Source organism: Anguilla rostrata, chromosome 1, assembly GCF_018555375.3.
Source record: "Anguilla rostrata isolate EN2019 chromosome 1, ASM1855537v3, whole genome shotgun sequence".
NCBI classification, from domain to species: domain Eukaryota; kingdom Metazoa; phylum Chordata; class Actinopteri; order Anguilliformes; family Anguillidae; genus Anguilla; species Anguilla rostrata.
Window position 1 is genome coordinate 76,008,108 of NC_057933.1, and position 14,046 is coordinate 76,022,153.

General features: G+C 45.7%; 1 protein-coding gene across 1 annotated transcript; it reads left to right on the plus strand.

Moving 5' to 3' along the window:
• The first annotated feature begins 1,616 nt into the window (after positions 1-1,616).
• Positions 1,617-3,969, plus strand: id3 (inhibitor of DNA binding 3). Its single transcript, XM_064301670.1, has 3 exons — positions 1,617-2,074; positions 2,535-2,610; positions 3,247-3,969. The coding sequence occupies exons 1-2, from the start codon at positions 1,772-1,774 to the stop codon at positions 2,583-2,585; spliced, it is 354 nt and encodes a 117-aa protein (XP_064157740.1). The 5' UTR covers positions 1,617-1,771; the 3' UTR covers positions 2,586-2,610; positions 3,247-3,969.
• The last annotated feature ends 10,077 nt before the right edge of the window (positions 3,970-14,046 follow it).

The following is a 14,046-nucleotide window of genomic DNA, read 5'->3' on the forward strand; positions in this document are numbered from 1 at the left end:
GCGTTAGATCAACACAGCTGGGACGGGACAGGACACTCAGCTGGCGCGAGGGTGCATTCCTCCACAAAAACAGGATTGTGAGAAAAGGGAAAAATAAGACCAAATTGGAACAGAGGGGACACGCTTTGATGTAAACTCATAATGCATGGCCACGGGTTAAAAGGAGAACGAAGTAATTTTAAGCGCTCCAAAATAGGATGCGGGGTACAATCTCCTATCGTCGTTTATATTTTTAGGAAAGATAATAACCACTGGTTTGGACACCAGTGTGGGCTATTTTTAAATATATTGTTGCCTTTCTTGTCTCTGACAATATGGGCACAGAAGAAAGAGATCGTTTGAACGAGAAAGACAAAATAAGTCCGCTCCATACCCAGTAGTGTGAACTGCAGATGTTACCTTCATTTGTAGCATATAAGAAATCAAAGTGCAGTATTCCAATGGCCACAGCCAGTTTTTTTTTATATCGCCCCACTTGTATCCCCATAAAGACTGTTGCTTCGACAGATCTTTGAGATTTACGTGTGTCATATAAACTAACCTATCTGTGCGATTGTACAAACAATAGGCCTTGTGCTGTCGGTATTTTTCAAGTAGGCTAAATATAGAACGAAGGGTGGGTGATCCATAAGAAGCTGCCCGAGTGTGCTTTTACTGTATCGACACGAAAAACACGTAACACACTGTTCCCATACGTACTGTCTGCTATGATCGAGTAAATAGTGGCGAGTTCGCTGAACTCACGAGGATGGAGGACGAGACTTCGAAGTTAGATTTTCGCATCACACTGGATAATTGTAATTATACCCATTCCCGATACTACCGAGGCAGCATCAGCAGCTAACTTTCTTGAATTAAAGCGGAATAACGATGATAGAGTTGCAGCTAACGTTGAGGGGGCCACTGGGGGGGGGGGGGGGACAGAAGAAATAACGCATACACAGTAAAATATCCAGTGTTAATTCCAAATGTTATCTGTTAAGTTAAATTAACACTGTTAAGAGTTCAAGCTGGACATTTTACTGCGTACCCTTGACGGCACAGTGTCTGGTGTTGTGTCTTCTAACTCTGCGAGCATTTTTGATCATAGCAAAAATGTAAATATTAAATACCATAGCCTACTAAACAGTCCGCACCATGCATTGGGATTGTGGCACAAGGCTAACTTGGTATCTTATTGATTCATGTACCCAGAGAGATGTAGGCAAGGTTGCCAGATGCAGGAATTCCCCCGAAAAAACCTCAAGGTATTCCCATTATCACTCCACTCCCATTTACATTTCTCACAGTTTTTTCTCTACGTCTCGTTTTAAAATCTGTCATATGTCATTGATTTCCGTACATTTTTTACTGTAAAATCTTCCAAATAATTATTTTTAAATCCCTAGATTTAGGGGGATTCCCCCTGTTTGGCAACCCTGGATGTAGGCCTACTTTCTCTGACACAGCTTCCTCATTCCTCGAATTACCACACTACATGACGTTTGACAAGAGCCAATGGAAAACTAGAGTTTCACAGAGCGCCCTGCTATTGGTCGATTAATGCATAAGGGTTTGTTTATTTGGAAAGGGGCGGTGTTACGTGAAAAGGCGTGTATAAATACAATCGTACCATCGTGTTCAGTCATTCGCTTAGTGTTTATTCATAGATTGTCGTATCTAAGAAAGAAGCTACATTTCGCGAACTGACACATACTTGTGCGCTCCCGCCACCTTCGTTGGTATTTTTCCTCGAGAATTTAACAACTGTTTATTTGTGTGAAGATTCAAAATGAAGGCGATCAGTCCCGTGAGATCCGTAAGGAGCTGCTACGAAGCTGTGTGTTGTATTTCGGAACAAAGCCTCGCCATCTCCCGGAATAAGGGACCAGTGGAAGAGCCGATGGGCGCTCTGTGCGACATGAACGACTGCTACTCGAAGCTAAAGGAGCTCGTGCCGAGCATCCCACAGAACAAATCCGTCAGCCAAGTGGAAATCCTGCAACACGTCATCGATTACATATTCGACCTGCAAATAGCACTGGAGAGCGAGTCGGTCGACAAAACGACGCCAGATGTGGTCCTGTCATTGAAGGTGAGCGCGAGTGTCCCCGACCCCCCCCCCGCTTCCCCATCGGAGCTGGCGCGAGCTCCACATGTACTCCGATAGCGTGTCAGCCGTTCTGTAGCGCAGGGTGTTTGGCGAGGTTCACCCTAGCCATCCGGAATGGGCGTGAAAGGCGTGGGTTTCATGGAAATCGATGCAGCAGCATCTTGCCAGTGTGTTGCCAGGCTCTTGAAACATTTACAGTTGGCAGTGGTGCTGGCGCTTCCTTGTGCACCGTTGCTTTTTGCAGTTGAAGTATAAGCTGCTGGTTACATTTTAGCAGCCCATTCACGAGTCTTGTGGATTTGCGCACGCATGCCTCACGCTGTGCATTCGCGGAGCAGGAGATGCTCTCCCGCATATGCCGCTGCACCGTGGGCGTGCATAGTTCTACATGCGGTGGAACTTCTGTCACCACTAAATGTGAACCTTCTCATTTTAATTACAGGCATCCGACATTACCTGTAATTTCGCAGAGGACGGAGGGCTGTGTCACTAGCAGAAGAGCTTTACTTCACTAAATGGTGAGTTTTATTTTTTGTTTTGTTTGTTGCTGTTTTAAGTACTGTCAACAAAATATGTTACATCCCCGCGCCAGAGAGATCTGCAAATGTTGAATTATGATGCCACGTGGCTGTTGGAAGATTTTCGTGTGATATAACCAGAGGAACAGATGCTACCTGATGACTAATCGATGCCTGTAACTACAGCGTGTATTTTTCGCAAAAATGTTAATTGGTTAAAAAAAAAAGTATTATTCGTCCCGAGCGCGCGCTGCATTTCAGTGAGCTGAGCGGAGTTCAGCGTCCTTTCCTCAACTCTGTATTCTCTCGTGCAGAGAGCGTCTAAATTACTTTTTTTAAAAACAAATAAAAAAAAACAAGCAACCCCTCTCAAAGTTTTAAAAACGTACGGTCTTAAATTTAAGCCCATTCATTTTGGTCCTCACGGGTGGTTGGCAATTAGTAAATCCTGTGCTTTTTTCCTTTTTTTTCGTTATCAGTTGGAGGTTAACGAAAGTTCCCCTCGCGGCGCCAGGCGCCAGGCTGTCTGCGTGTCTGCCCTCCAGCCGCCTTTAAGGAGAGAGTGAGAGCTAAAAACTGACTTTTTTCCCCCCCTTGTCCCCCCCCCCCCTCCCGTCCTTCCTATTCTCTCTGCAGGTGCGGGAACACATGGCTCCACTTCACTTTGGGTAAAGACCAGGAGGAGGAGGAGGAGGAGGAGGGGGGGCGGCTATTTGGGAAAAAAAGGGAGGTGGGGTTGAAGATACAAGATTAGCGACTAGCCTCCCTCCTTTTCCCACAGCCTGTCAGTCTCTGGGCACCAGACGTTTCAGCGCACCAAAGTACAGAAGAACTTTCAAGGACTAATGAAGCCCCTCCCCCCTCTTCTGTTGTAATACATCAAGTAAAAAAAAAAGCATTTCTTGGGAGGGTTACCCCTTTTGGACTTTCAGTAATGCGTGTTTTCTGTCGCACCCCAAATTTCTTTCCTTCCCCCCCCCACCCTTCGGCACCTACAAAAAAAGAACTTTCCAGTTTTGTCTTCACATCGCTGTCTCTCAAGGCTTACATTTTTGTTTCATTTTTTTTTTTTCACGCTTAGGAATTCAGTTCACCCTGGTCAAAGCGATTCTGTACATATATGGGTTTTGGGGCTGGGTGGGATTGGGTGTGGGGAGGAGGTGGGGAGGGGTGGGGGTGTTATTGGGGGAGGATTATAATTTGAACTCTATTACAGAGTTAATAGTGTGCGTTTGTGGGGATCGTGTATTTCCACAGACGGATGTTGAAATGCCAAGTTTTATAAACTTTTTATAAAAGTATGCTTTACATGTACCTTTTTACAACATGATAATAATATTAATAAAATGTTCGAATGGAGCAGTGGTGACTGGTAATTTAAAGGTAGCGTTTCAGGTTTTTGAGGCTTGTTTCATTCACTCTCAGGAGCCTTCTCACTCCCGTTCTGTCTCCTTTTTTTTTTCGGGAATTCTGAGAACAAACATGCTCTGCACTTTGGACGTGCGTGCCTGTTATTCGGATTTCTGAAAGCGTGTGTGTGTGTGTGTGTGTGTGTGTAGTGAAACAGAAACTGAACTCGGCAGGATTTCATCACCCCATTTTAAAAGAAACGAATCCAAAAGGGAGCACTGGCTCACCCCTCCGCCCGCCCCCCCAGGTTACACACCTGTGTAGACCTGTGTGGATTACACACAGGTGTTCCTCCAAAAAGCAGAGTGGAACTGCCCACGGGGTGGGGCTGACCTGTTGAGAGTCTTACCTGGTTACAGGTAGGTGAGAGAAACCAGCACCCCCCCCCCCCAGCACCTTCCCAGCGCTACTCTGAGCTCTGGGTTTGGGTTGCCTCCTACGGCTCTTCCAACCCTGCAGAATAAGGGGGGGGGGGGGCAAGATTGCCATGGCAGTGGCATTTTCTGTTCTGTGGTCTCATTTAAATCCCTCAGAACAAGGCAGGAGGACTTAACTTCGTCTTTTCCACATAGCACTAGTTACCTTAACTCTTTAGCATTCTAATGGTGATGTAACAATCACTACTGGTAATCAACAGCAAAGAAGTTAGAATTTTATAATAAAATCTTTTTGAAAAACCCTCATTAGGGGATAGGGTCCATTCTCTAATCCCAAGACCAGCCAGACTTACGTAATGAAAGGACATATTCTACATCTTGAGTTTCTGAATACATTGTTTGCTTTTTTTTAAATTTTTTTTTTTTTTTTGATATTCTTGTATCGGTCACTCGGTCTGTAGTATTATGGGATGCAGGGGGGGGATCTGGAAGTAAAAGACAGACGGTGCAGAAGAGGGGCACGGATCCATTTGGCCCCGGCGTGTGAGGAGCCTGGCCCGTTTTGCGAGACCCTGCGACTCTCCTGGCAGTTCCGGAGTTGAGTTTTAAATGTAAAATGTTGTTTTTTTTAAAAACAATAAAGATACACTTCCTGGCGGTTCCGGGGTTTGGCAGGGCGTTCGCTGGAGGTCTCAGGCGCTCGAAAGCTTTCCCGCGGGTTCTCACGGTAACGGAGCCCCTGCTGCTTTCTCTCCAAAAAGCATTTTAATAATAGTTTTTGGAAACTCAGACGGTCGGCTCTCTCTTAGAGGGACCTCAGGGCCATGCCACCTAACCGTGCGGGTAATGCCAGGGGTGTGCCAGCTTACTGTGTGGGCAATGCCAGGGGTGTGCCATCTAACCATGTGGGTAATGCCAGGGCCATGCCACCTAACCATGCAGGTAATGCCAGGGGTGTGCCAGCTTACTGTGTGGGCAATGCCAGGGGTGTGCCAGCTTACCGTGTGGGCAATGCCAGGGCCATGCCACCTAACCGTGCGGGCAATGCCAGGGGTGTGCCAGCTTACCGTGCGGGCAATGCCAGGGGTGTGCCAACTTACTGTGTGGGCAATGCCAGGGACGTGCCAGCTAACCGTGCGGGCAATGCCAGGGGTGTGCCAGCTTACCGTGCGGGCAATGCCAGGGGTGTGCCAGCTTACCGTGCGGGCAATGCCAGGAGCGTGCCAGCTTACCGTGCGGGCAATGCCAGGGGTGTGCCAGTTTACCGTGCGGGCAATGCCAGGAGCGTGCAGGCTTAAGACACGGCTCAGATTCACAGAGGGCAACTGACAGAAGTGTGACATTTAATGCATGTCTACTCTCTATAAATTCGCCTGAGCGACGTTGAACTGTCGGTTTGAAGCGCCACCATCACCTTAGATTCGTCTAAGGTCACACTGCAGTGACGTGATTGGTTTGGGAAAAAAATTCTTTAAAGTGAGTGGGATTTACCACTCCGAACTGCACTGCTTTTGCCAGTCATACAGCACAGATTATGAGCCGGGTACATGGTAATACTACTATTACTAACTGCTACTATATTACTGCTGCTATTACTACTTCTGCTAGTACTACAACAAACTACTATTATTACTACTACTGCCATCACAACTACTGCTGCTACTATTACTTCTACCACTGTGACTATTACTACTACCGCTATTCCGTGTCCTGTAATAGATTTTGTGGCCTGTCCAGGGTATATTCCTGCCTCTCGCCCAGTGCATGCTGGGATAGGCTCCAGAACGCCTTGTGACCCTGACCAGGATAAGCAAGTCCAGATAAATGGAGGAAGGATGGATACTGCTGTTTCCACGATCAGCACTATTAGTTCTACTGTTATTACAACCACGATTAGGACTACTTACACTTACTACTAAAACTAATATGATGACAACTACTACTAAATAACAAAAATAATTACAAAAATAATCTATTTATATAGCGCCTTTCAATCTTGACGGGGGAGCACGCGTAATCTTCCTCCAACGTCATTACATTACATTCATTTGGCAGACGCTTTTATCCAAAGCGACGTACAAGAAGTGCATTTTCATGATCGTAGACAACTGCTGAACACGGGTTCAATAAGGTACAGTTACTTATTTTGTACAGCTGGTCGACATAGTTACCTAAATTAGTGCAACTGCACTGTCCCCGGCCTGGATGTGTTCTTGGCCACAGCTAGGTCACCATTGCTTACGTGAGCGACTCGCATCGATGCACCTGTTTTCCTTTCACGTTTGCAAGTGGTTCTGGGTAAGCGTGACAACTAAACGTAATGTAATCCTGTTTTGGGTTCACCCAGCAGCAGACACAGGTCAAGTTGGGGGGGGGGGGCAGGGGCAGACAAAATGAGTCTAGGCACTTCCAGTATAGCTGTGTGTCCCTCTCATTTTCACCAGGGAAGAACAAAGGCAAGAGATGTGCTCTTTCCCAGACCAGAAAACAAAGGTCCCTGTCCCGCCCACGTGTACATATCAGGAGCACGGAGACCTGTAAAACAAGGCACCCAAAACCCGAAATGTGACCCACGGCCAGCACTGGCCCACTGAAGACCATCCTGTGTGAGCTAAAATCATAGAATTTAACTGGAATTTAACTTCTCCTTTCCGTTTCTTGGAAGCGTGATGGTTATGTGACAGTTTCCCATTTCTTTACACAGTTCTTTGCATTTTTATTGAACTACGCAAGGTCTTTTGAGCTGCAGGGTTTGAGTAGTAGAGAGCAGACAAGGCAGTGCTCCATAGTACGATCTGCTTCTCCACATTCGCAGGTGGTTGGGTCAGTCTTGTAGCCCCACTTGACCAAAGCAGCTTTGGATTGTCCCATTCTCGTTCTCAGGCGGGTGAGTGTCTTCCACTGAACCCACGGTGCTTCTGAGCCAGGAGGGAGGTCTTCAGCTAGGGGGATTCCCATGTCAATTGGAGGGGGGTCATTCTCAAGCTTTTCCATCCAGAGCTGGAGTCTGGTTTCTTCACAAGATGTTGTTAGGAGCTCGACATGGCTGAGGAAGCTTCTTCTTGACTTCAGTCGTCGGGCCGGGGGGTTGACGTCCGTGGAGGAGGTGGCGTTCATCACTAATAGCCTTTGTCATCTCGACTCGACTGGCAGCTTCCCGTCTGATACCAGCAGGGACAATACCAGCGAGGAGGTGCAGGTTGTTTGTGTTGGTGGGTCTCAAGCAACCAGTGACCAGGCGGCAGGTGTTGTTCAACGCCGGGTCAGGTTTCTTGGCGTGGGTTGATCTCTCCCAAACAGGACACGCGTACCCCGCAGAGGAATAGCACAGGGCCAGAGCAGCAGATCTTTAATGTGTGTGCTGTGGCTCCCTCATTTGGAGTTGCTCAGGGTCTGTAGGATGTTGTTTCGGGAACCGACTTTCGATTTGGTGTTTTTGACGTGCTCCTTAAAGGAGAGAGTGCGGTCCAGGGTTACTCCGAGGTAGACAGGGTGGGTACGGTGCTCAAGTGGTGTTCCAGACCATCTTAATGGGGCGACATAGCTCAGGAGGTAAGACCGATTGTCTGGCAGTCGGAGGGTTGCCGGTTCAAACCCCGCCCTGGGCATGTCGAAGTGTCCTTGAGCAAGACACCTAACCCCTAACCCCTAACTGCTCTGGCGAATGAGAGGCATCAATTGTAAAGTGCTTTGGATAAAAGCGCTATATAAATGCAGTCCATTTACCATTTACCATCTTAAGAAGAGGTCGGTTGGCTTCGCGGTTCCTGAGACGGAGCGAGCAGACTCGAGTCTTCGCAGGGCTGGCGTGTAGGTGGTTGCGCTCGTAGTGGAGGAGCAGCTCATCCAGGGCTGAGGTGAGGTTTGATTCCACCGCTTCAAACGTACTCTCTTGGGATGTTACACAGAGGTCGTCGGCGTAGATGAACCGCTCAGTATTCTGGTCCACTGGCTGACCATTGGTGTAGATGTTATATCGTAGTGGAGTCAACACACTACCTTGGGGTAAGCCATTCCGTTGTCGTTGCCAGCGACTTCGCTTGTTATTCAAGATAACAGAGAAGCGCCTATCTTGCAGGAGGGCTCCAACGAGGTCTTTAAGCACCAGGTCTTTCGTCAACTCCAAGATCTCTTTCAGGAGGAGGCGGTGGTTCACAGTGTCACACGCGGCAGACAGATCAACGAAGACGACTCTTGTTATCAGTCCTTTCTGAAACCCATCCTTAATGTGCGTGAGAGTGAGAATTCAACTATAGCCTATCTATATAATAGAAACATAAACTTTGAGAACAAAAAAAGCATAAATATTAAACAAAAAAATGGAAATCCTCCCCCCACCTTTCATTAATGTGTTGTCTTTGCATGTATGGCTGAAAAGTTTTGCCTTTGACCTGGCAGCTGTGCTCCTCCACCAAACTTTGAACTTTGCTTTTCGTTATTTACTGTAAAGATCGGATCGAAGTGACCTCACTTCCTGCATACATTGGCTACAGACAGGGATTCTGTCCAAAGGCCTAATCCAAGCGACCGTGCATTTCCTTTATTTCGTTGTTTGTTTTTTTAACAGTGGACGTTAAAACGGGTCCCCTACACAAACAAATTGCTTCATAACTAAGGAAAATCGAACCAGCAACTAGGCTACTGTCTAAGAAGATGGTTTGTAACGGCCTAGAATTGTAGGCTATAGATAGCCTAGACTATAGTTCCAAACAAATAAACCACAGAAGCGACAAACGAGATTAATGAATAAACTGCCGTTTAACAGTGCAATCTAACACTTGAATAACTCTTTTATGCAACACGCTCCAAACGATTTCCTCTTCAAAGTTTTTTGGGGGACAAAATTCGATAAGCACACCTGCGGCATTCACAAAAAAAAAAAAAAAAAAAACTTTCCCCCGTCGCAGGTGTTGCCTGGCGCCGGCCAGTCTGCCTCTCCCGCCCCCACAATCTCCCAAATCTCTCCCAGAAATTCACTTCACTTAACTAGCGGAGGCATTCCGGTCTCATCTTAACCCGTTTCCCGCTCGACCTGCCACCAAAGGTTTTTCACCCGTTCTCTGTTCGCAGTGAGGCAAATTAACCGCTCTCAGATTGGCGAAAACGTACGTTTGAAACAAGTGGAGTCCTGGCTGTGATTCATTCGAATTCCTGAGGATCTTCGTTACAGATCCTGGCGACCACTCTTTGTGAATCAGTAATAATGCTGGCGCCAGGTTTATAAAAAAAGATTTTAAACCCTGTAGTTAAATGTCCTTTGAACATCTTTTGAAAATAAATTAGGGAGAATTGCTGTCCATTCATCACAAGCGTGTTTTGCAATAATCGCGCATGTAACGTGTTTGAAGAATCTGAAGGATGGACTTTTTTTTCTTTCTTTTTTAAAATTTTTTATTTATTTTTTTTTTTAGAAAAGTGTCAGAGCTGGCTAATGTTTAATTTTACGGATAGGCTACAGCACTTTCCGAATTGTCCTGTGCGAAGAGATGTCGATATTTATTACAATCGATGTTCAGTAGGCTACAAGAATAAGATCTCGCGAATTAAAATACCAGCTGAAGTAGCATTTAGATGCCTAAGTCCACCCTGCCTTTAGGCTAATTTTTACTGTTACAGCGACACCCAGTGTTTAGAAATAAAATATCACCCAACACATCTGCACAGACATTGCGATGCTCTGTAAATACACATGTACAATTTCGCTAAGTGAAAATGACCTTTGCAAGATTGCTACAAAATGTAACATTTCAGCTCTACACGTACGCAACAATAAATAGACCTACATTACATTCTGTTACTAAGTTACAATCCAGCGCAAAAAAAAACTACAGTTGCACCACCCAGTGCGTTAAAATAAATTGCAATAGCAAAAGACAATGGGAGGGAGGCCAAGTTAATAAGTAACATTGGTGTAATTACGATAAACTGACCCTGGCTGACACAATTAACTGTCGTTTCTAAAACAAGCGTGCCCTCCCGTGGCCCAAATGTAAACTGCGATCCAACCAAAACTGCTGGAGGTGTTACAAAGTCGATGAGTAGGTTATAAATAAAATCACCCGTCAACGTCACACGTTATTAATCACCACAGTTAGCAAAGTAGCATTGTTAGCAGGCTTCTGGAAAAGAAAAGTGTGAAAAAACACATACTCGCGTGTTTCAGCTCAATAGAGAAAGTCGCTTAATTGGCTTCTCCCAGACACGCGCCACGCACTCGCGTGCTGTCACCCGGGGTTGACACTAATAAAGTTGTAGGTTCAGCCGTGTAGTCATACATTTGCTTAAACTACTAACCGTTGACTTGTCTGACTTACGTCACACTTACTGATTCTAAATGGGCCTCTCTGCCTTTTTTGGACGTTAGTATTCCTGAGGTAGGCTACAGTCAAAGAGATTTGAATCTCGTTGGTACAGTGATGTCACTCTGGACAAGAGCGTTTGCTAAGTAAGTGTTTTGTAATGAAAATGTGGCCAGAGATAGGTGTGCCATTAGTCAGAACTGCACTATTGTTGTCATTTTCAAACAATTATTTGCTGTGTATCACTGGTGTCTGAACGCATCAGGTGGGGTTTGGGGATTGTCCGCCAGTGCAAGCTGCACAGGAACTGGTGGACTGCAGTGTGAAAAGAAGCAGTTGATTAAGGAATGACACAAGAAAGCCTAAGAATGTTTTTACAACCCGGTCTTCAATTTCAGTGATCCTGTCCAGACACGACACACAATAACACCCATAGCTGACATTGTTTATTCAGAGCCACTCACTTTTTAATTCTAGAATGCGTTTATTTTTTTTTACTGCTGGGTATGTACTGAAGCAATGCAGGTAAAGTACCTTGCTCAAAGGTACAATGGCAGTGTCATAAGGGTGGGGAAAATGAGGGTGGGCTTTGCACACTGATTTAAGTGAAGCCGGTTTGGGGGGGGGGGGGGGGGGCATTACTTTGAACAGGCTTGCCTGGGAATTAAACCAGCAACCGTTGGGTTACGGGCCCAGTTCTCTATCCATTGTACTACACCGCCGCCCACTTGTCTTGAACATTTCTCAGATGAAAAGAATAAGGTATCACAGAACATGATATGTCCTGCATCCTTTTTATAGATGTAAAAAGTGTCATAAACGCAGAATCTTTGGCTCAATTTCCGTAATAAGATACGTTGCTACTGCCAGCACTGTGGTCTGCTAGCAGCAACAGCGTGTAATGCTGATTCTTCCAGTTCAGCTCTGGGGATGTTCATTAGATTTGGTCTGACCAATGAAGTTGTATGGTCTGACAGCTGAGTGACAAGGCACGCGAGTATCTGAGTATCCAGCCGTCTCCAATTGATGACGTAATCGGCGCATTGTGCTGTTCGGCCACCAGAGGGCGGCGTCCCGAGAATATCGCCCTTCCAACACCGTAATGTCAACGTCATTAATTGAACATGCCTGAGTTGATACTCCTTTTCTCTTTCTTTTTCTTCTTCTTATGACAGCTGTTTTCCTGCTGTTGCAGTCACCAAGAGCTGGGCGGATGAGGCAGCACGTTCAGAGTGACTCAGCGATTTCACAGTTTGAGGTGAACCTCTCGGACAGAGCTAGTGCTTCTGTGGTGTGTTTGGGTGCTTCTGGCCTGGCACCGCTGGCTTTGATCCAGCTACACAGATGGCGCTATCCCTCCTGTGCAGCTGTTTGAATGAGTTAACCCGGGAAATAGTACAGAACTTCAGTCAGAAAACCTAAATTGCTTTCCTAAATTAAGTCTTTGCAGTAGGTGGCTGAGACATTTAATTATTAACACTGCCCCATAAGAGCATAATGAGTAAGGAACTAGTCTTGTAATCTAAAGGTGACTGGTTCATTGCTTCAGTATATATCCAGCTGTATAATGTTGTATAAATCGCTCTGAATAAAAGTGTCTGGTAAATGCCTGTAATGTAATGTAACCCAGAGAATTACACAAGGGGTGACATAGCTCAGGAGGTTAAAAGCGGTTGTCTGGCAGTCGGAGGGTTGCCGGTTCGATCCCCGCCCTGGGCGTGTCGAAGTGTCCCTGAGCAAGACACCTAACCCCTGACTGCTCTTGTGACTGAGAGGCATCAATTGTAAAGCGCTTTGGATGAAAGCGCTATATAAATGCAGTCCATTTACCTACCATTACACCCTCTTCATAGAGAAGAAGCCCAGCTATAGAGGGAAAGCCCATCCTCCGCTGGCTGGCCCGGTATCAATCGCTAAAGATAGGTGAAATGGTGATAGCGAGGTAATGGACGGAGTGTAGCACAGTGGGTAAGGAACTGGGCTTGTAACCGAAAGGTCGCAGGTTCGATTCCCGGGTAAGTACACTGCCGTTGTACCCTTGAGCAAGGTACTTAACCTGCATTGCTTCAGTATATATCCAGCTGTATAAATGGATACAATGTAAAATGCTATGTAAAAAGTTGTGTAAGTCGCTCTGGATAAGAGCGTCTGCTAAATGCCTCTAATGTAATGTAATGTAATGTAATGGGGAATCTGCATGACACATAATCATCATGGCTGGGCAGGCCACCTCGTCTAGTTATGGTTGTTGCAATCCCCCCCCCCCACCCCCCACTCCAAAATGAATGAATGAATGAATGAATGAATGAATGAAAACATTTAACTTCACTTGCTGGATTTTTGGTCTTTTCCCGATTGTCCTATTTTTCTGTAAAGCGTCTTTGTGATAGTGTCTCCATGAAAGGCCCTTATTTAAATATAATGCGGTGTATTAAAATTGAAGGAAAAAAATAAATATTAAACTGAAAAAGTGATTAATTATATCAAGGAGACCAGCGGAAATACATTTGAATTGTTTGTATCTGTGCAGCCTCACTGCAGATTATCTCAGGTTGCTGGTATTTAATCTTCTTGACAGTGCGTGTAAAATGTCATATATAAATAAAATTTAAATTTAACTGAACTGAATTAATTGACAAAACCACTCACCACACCTTAAATCTCAAACAGCCCTATACTTGTTCTATTTTTAAATTATCAATTTCCTGAAATTCAAAGCATTGGAGTGACACGTATCTGTTATCTGTCTCACTCCACGTTGAGGAGACACGTTCACTTTACTCTGTTTCACCAAAAGTCTGCAGTGAATGGGGTCAGGGATCAAGCTATTTCCAGGACAAATTGTTTTCCCCGTGCCCACTTCACGGTTTACACTGTTAGCTCTAAGTCAATTAGCAAGTAAATTTTTAAGGAACACACCCTACTTTGTTCTTAATGTTGCCCAATTACCCCTTTCTTCGGATGCTTTAAGTGTAGGTATTCAGGTCCTCGGGCAAATTCTTCAGAAAATACAACAACAAAAAAAGCAGTTGCTGTGGTTCTATTTCTTACAGCTGAGATGCTCGCGAGCAGCGCTGTGTCTTCGGACAGGTTTCTGATTTTGCATTGAGACGAACGCTCGTGCGTTTGGAAGTAAGAGAGCGCGAAGCGACCTGTAATGTTTGCGTTTGTAAACAAGACTATCACGACTAATGGGGTCAGAGCACCGGTTAAACACCACCAACGCAATCATAACTGTCACTAATAGGCGCAAGTACGCACATGCCGATGTGACGCTGCAGTTCCTGTTTAACTGTCCCGTGCTGGCCTAGCCTAGCCTAGCCTTGCCGCCGGCTCGCTCTTCCGCTGGA

Excerpts from the sequence above, each read along its gene's own strand:
- id3 (XM_064301670.1), top strand. The coding sequence starts at position 1,772 with ATGAAGGCGATCAGTCCCGTGAGATCCGTAAGGAGCTGCTACGAAGCT. Across the intron at positions 2,075-2,534 it reads ATGTGGTCCTGTCATTGAAG|GCATCCGACATTACCTGTAA; the intron begins GTGAGCGCGAGT and ends TTTTAATTACAG.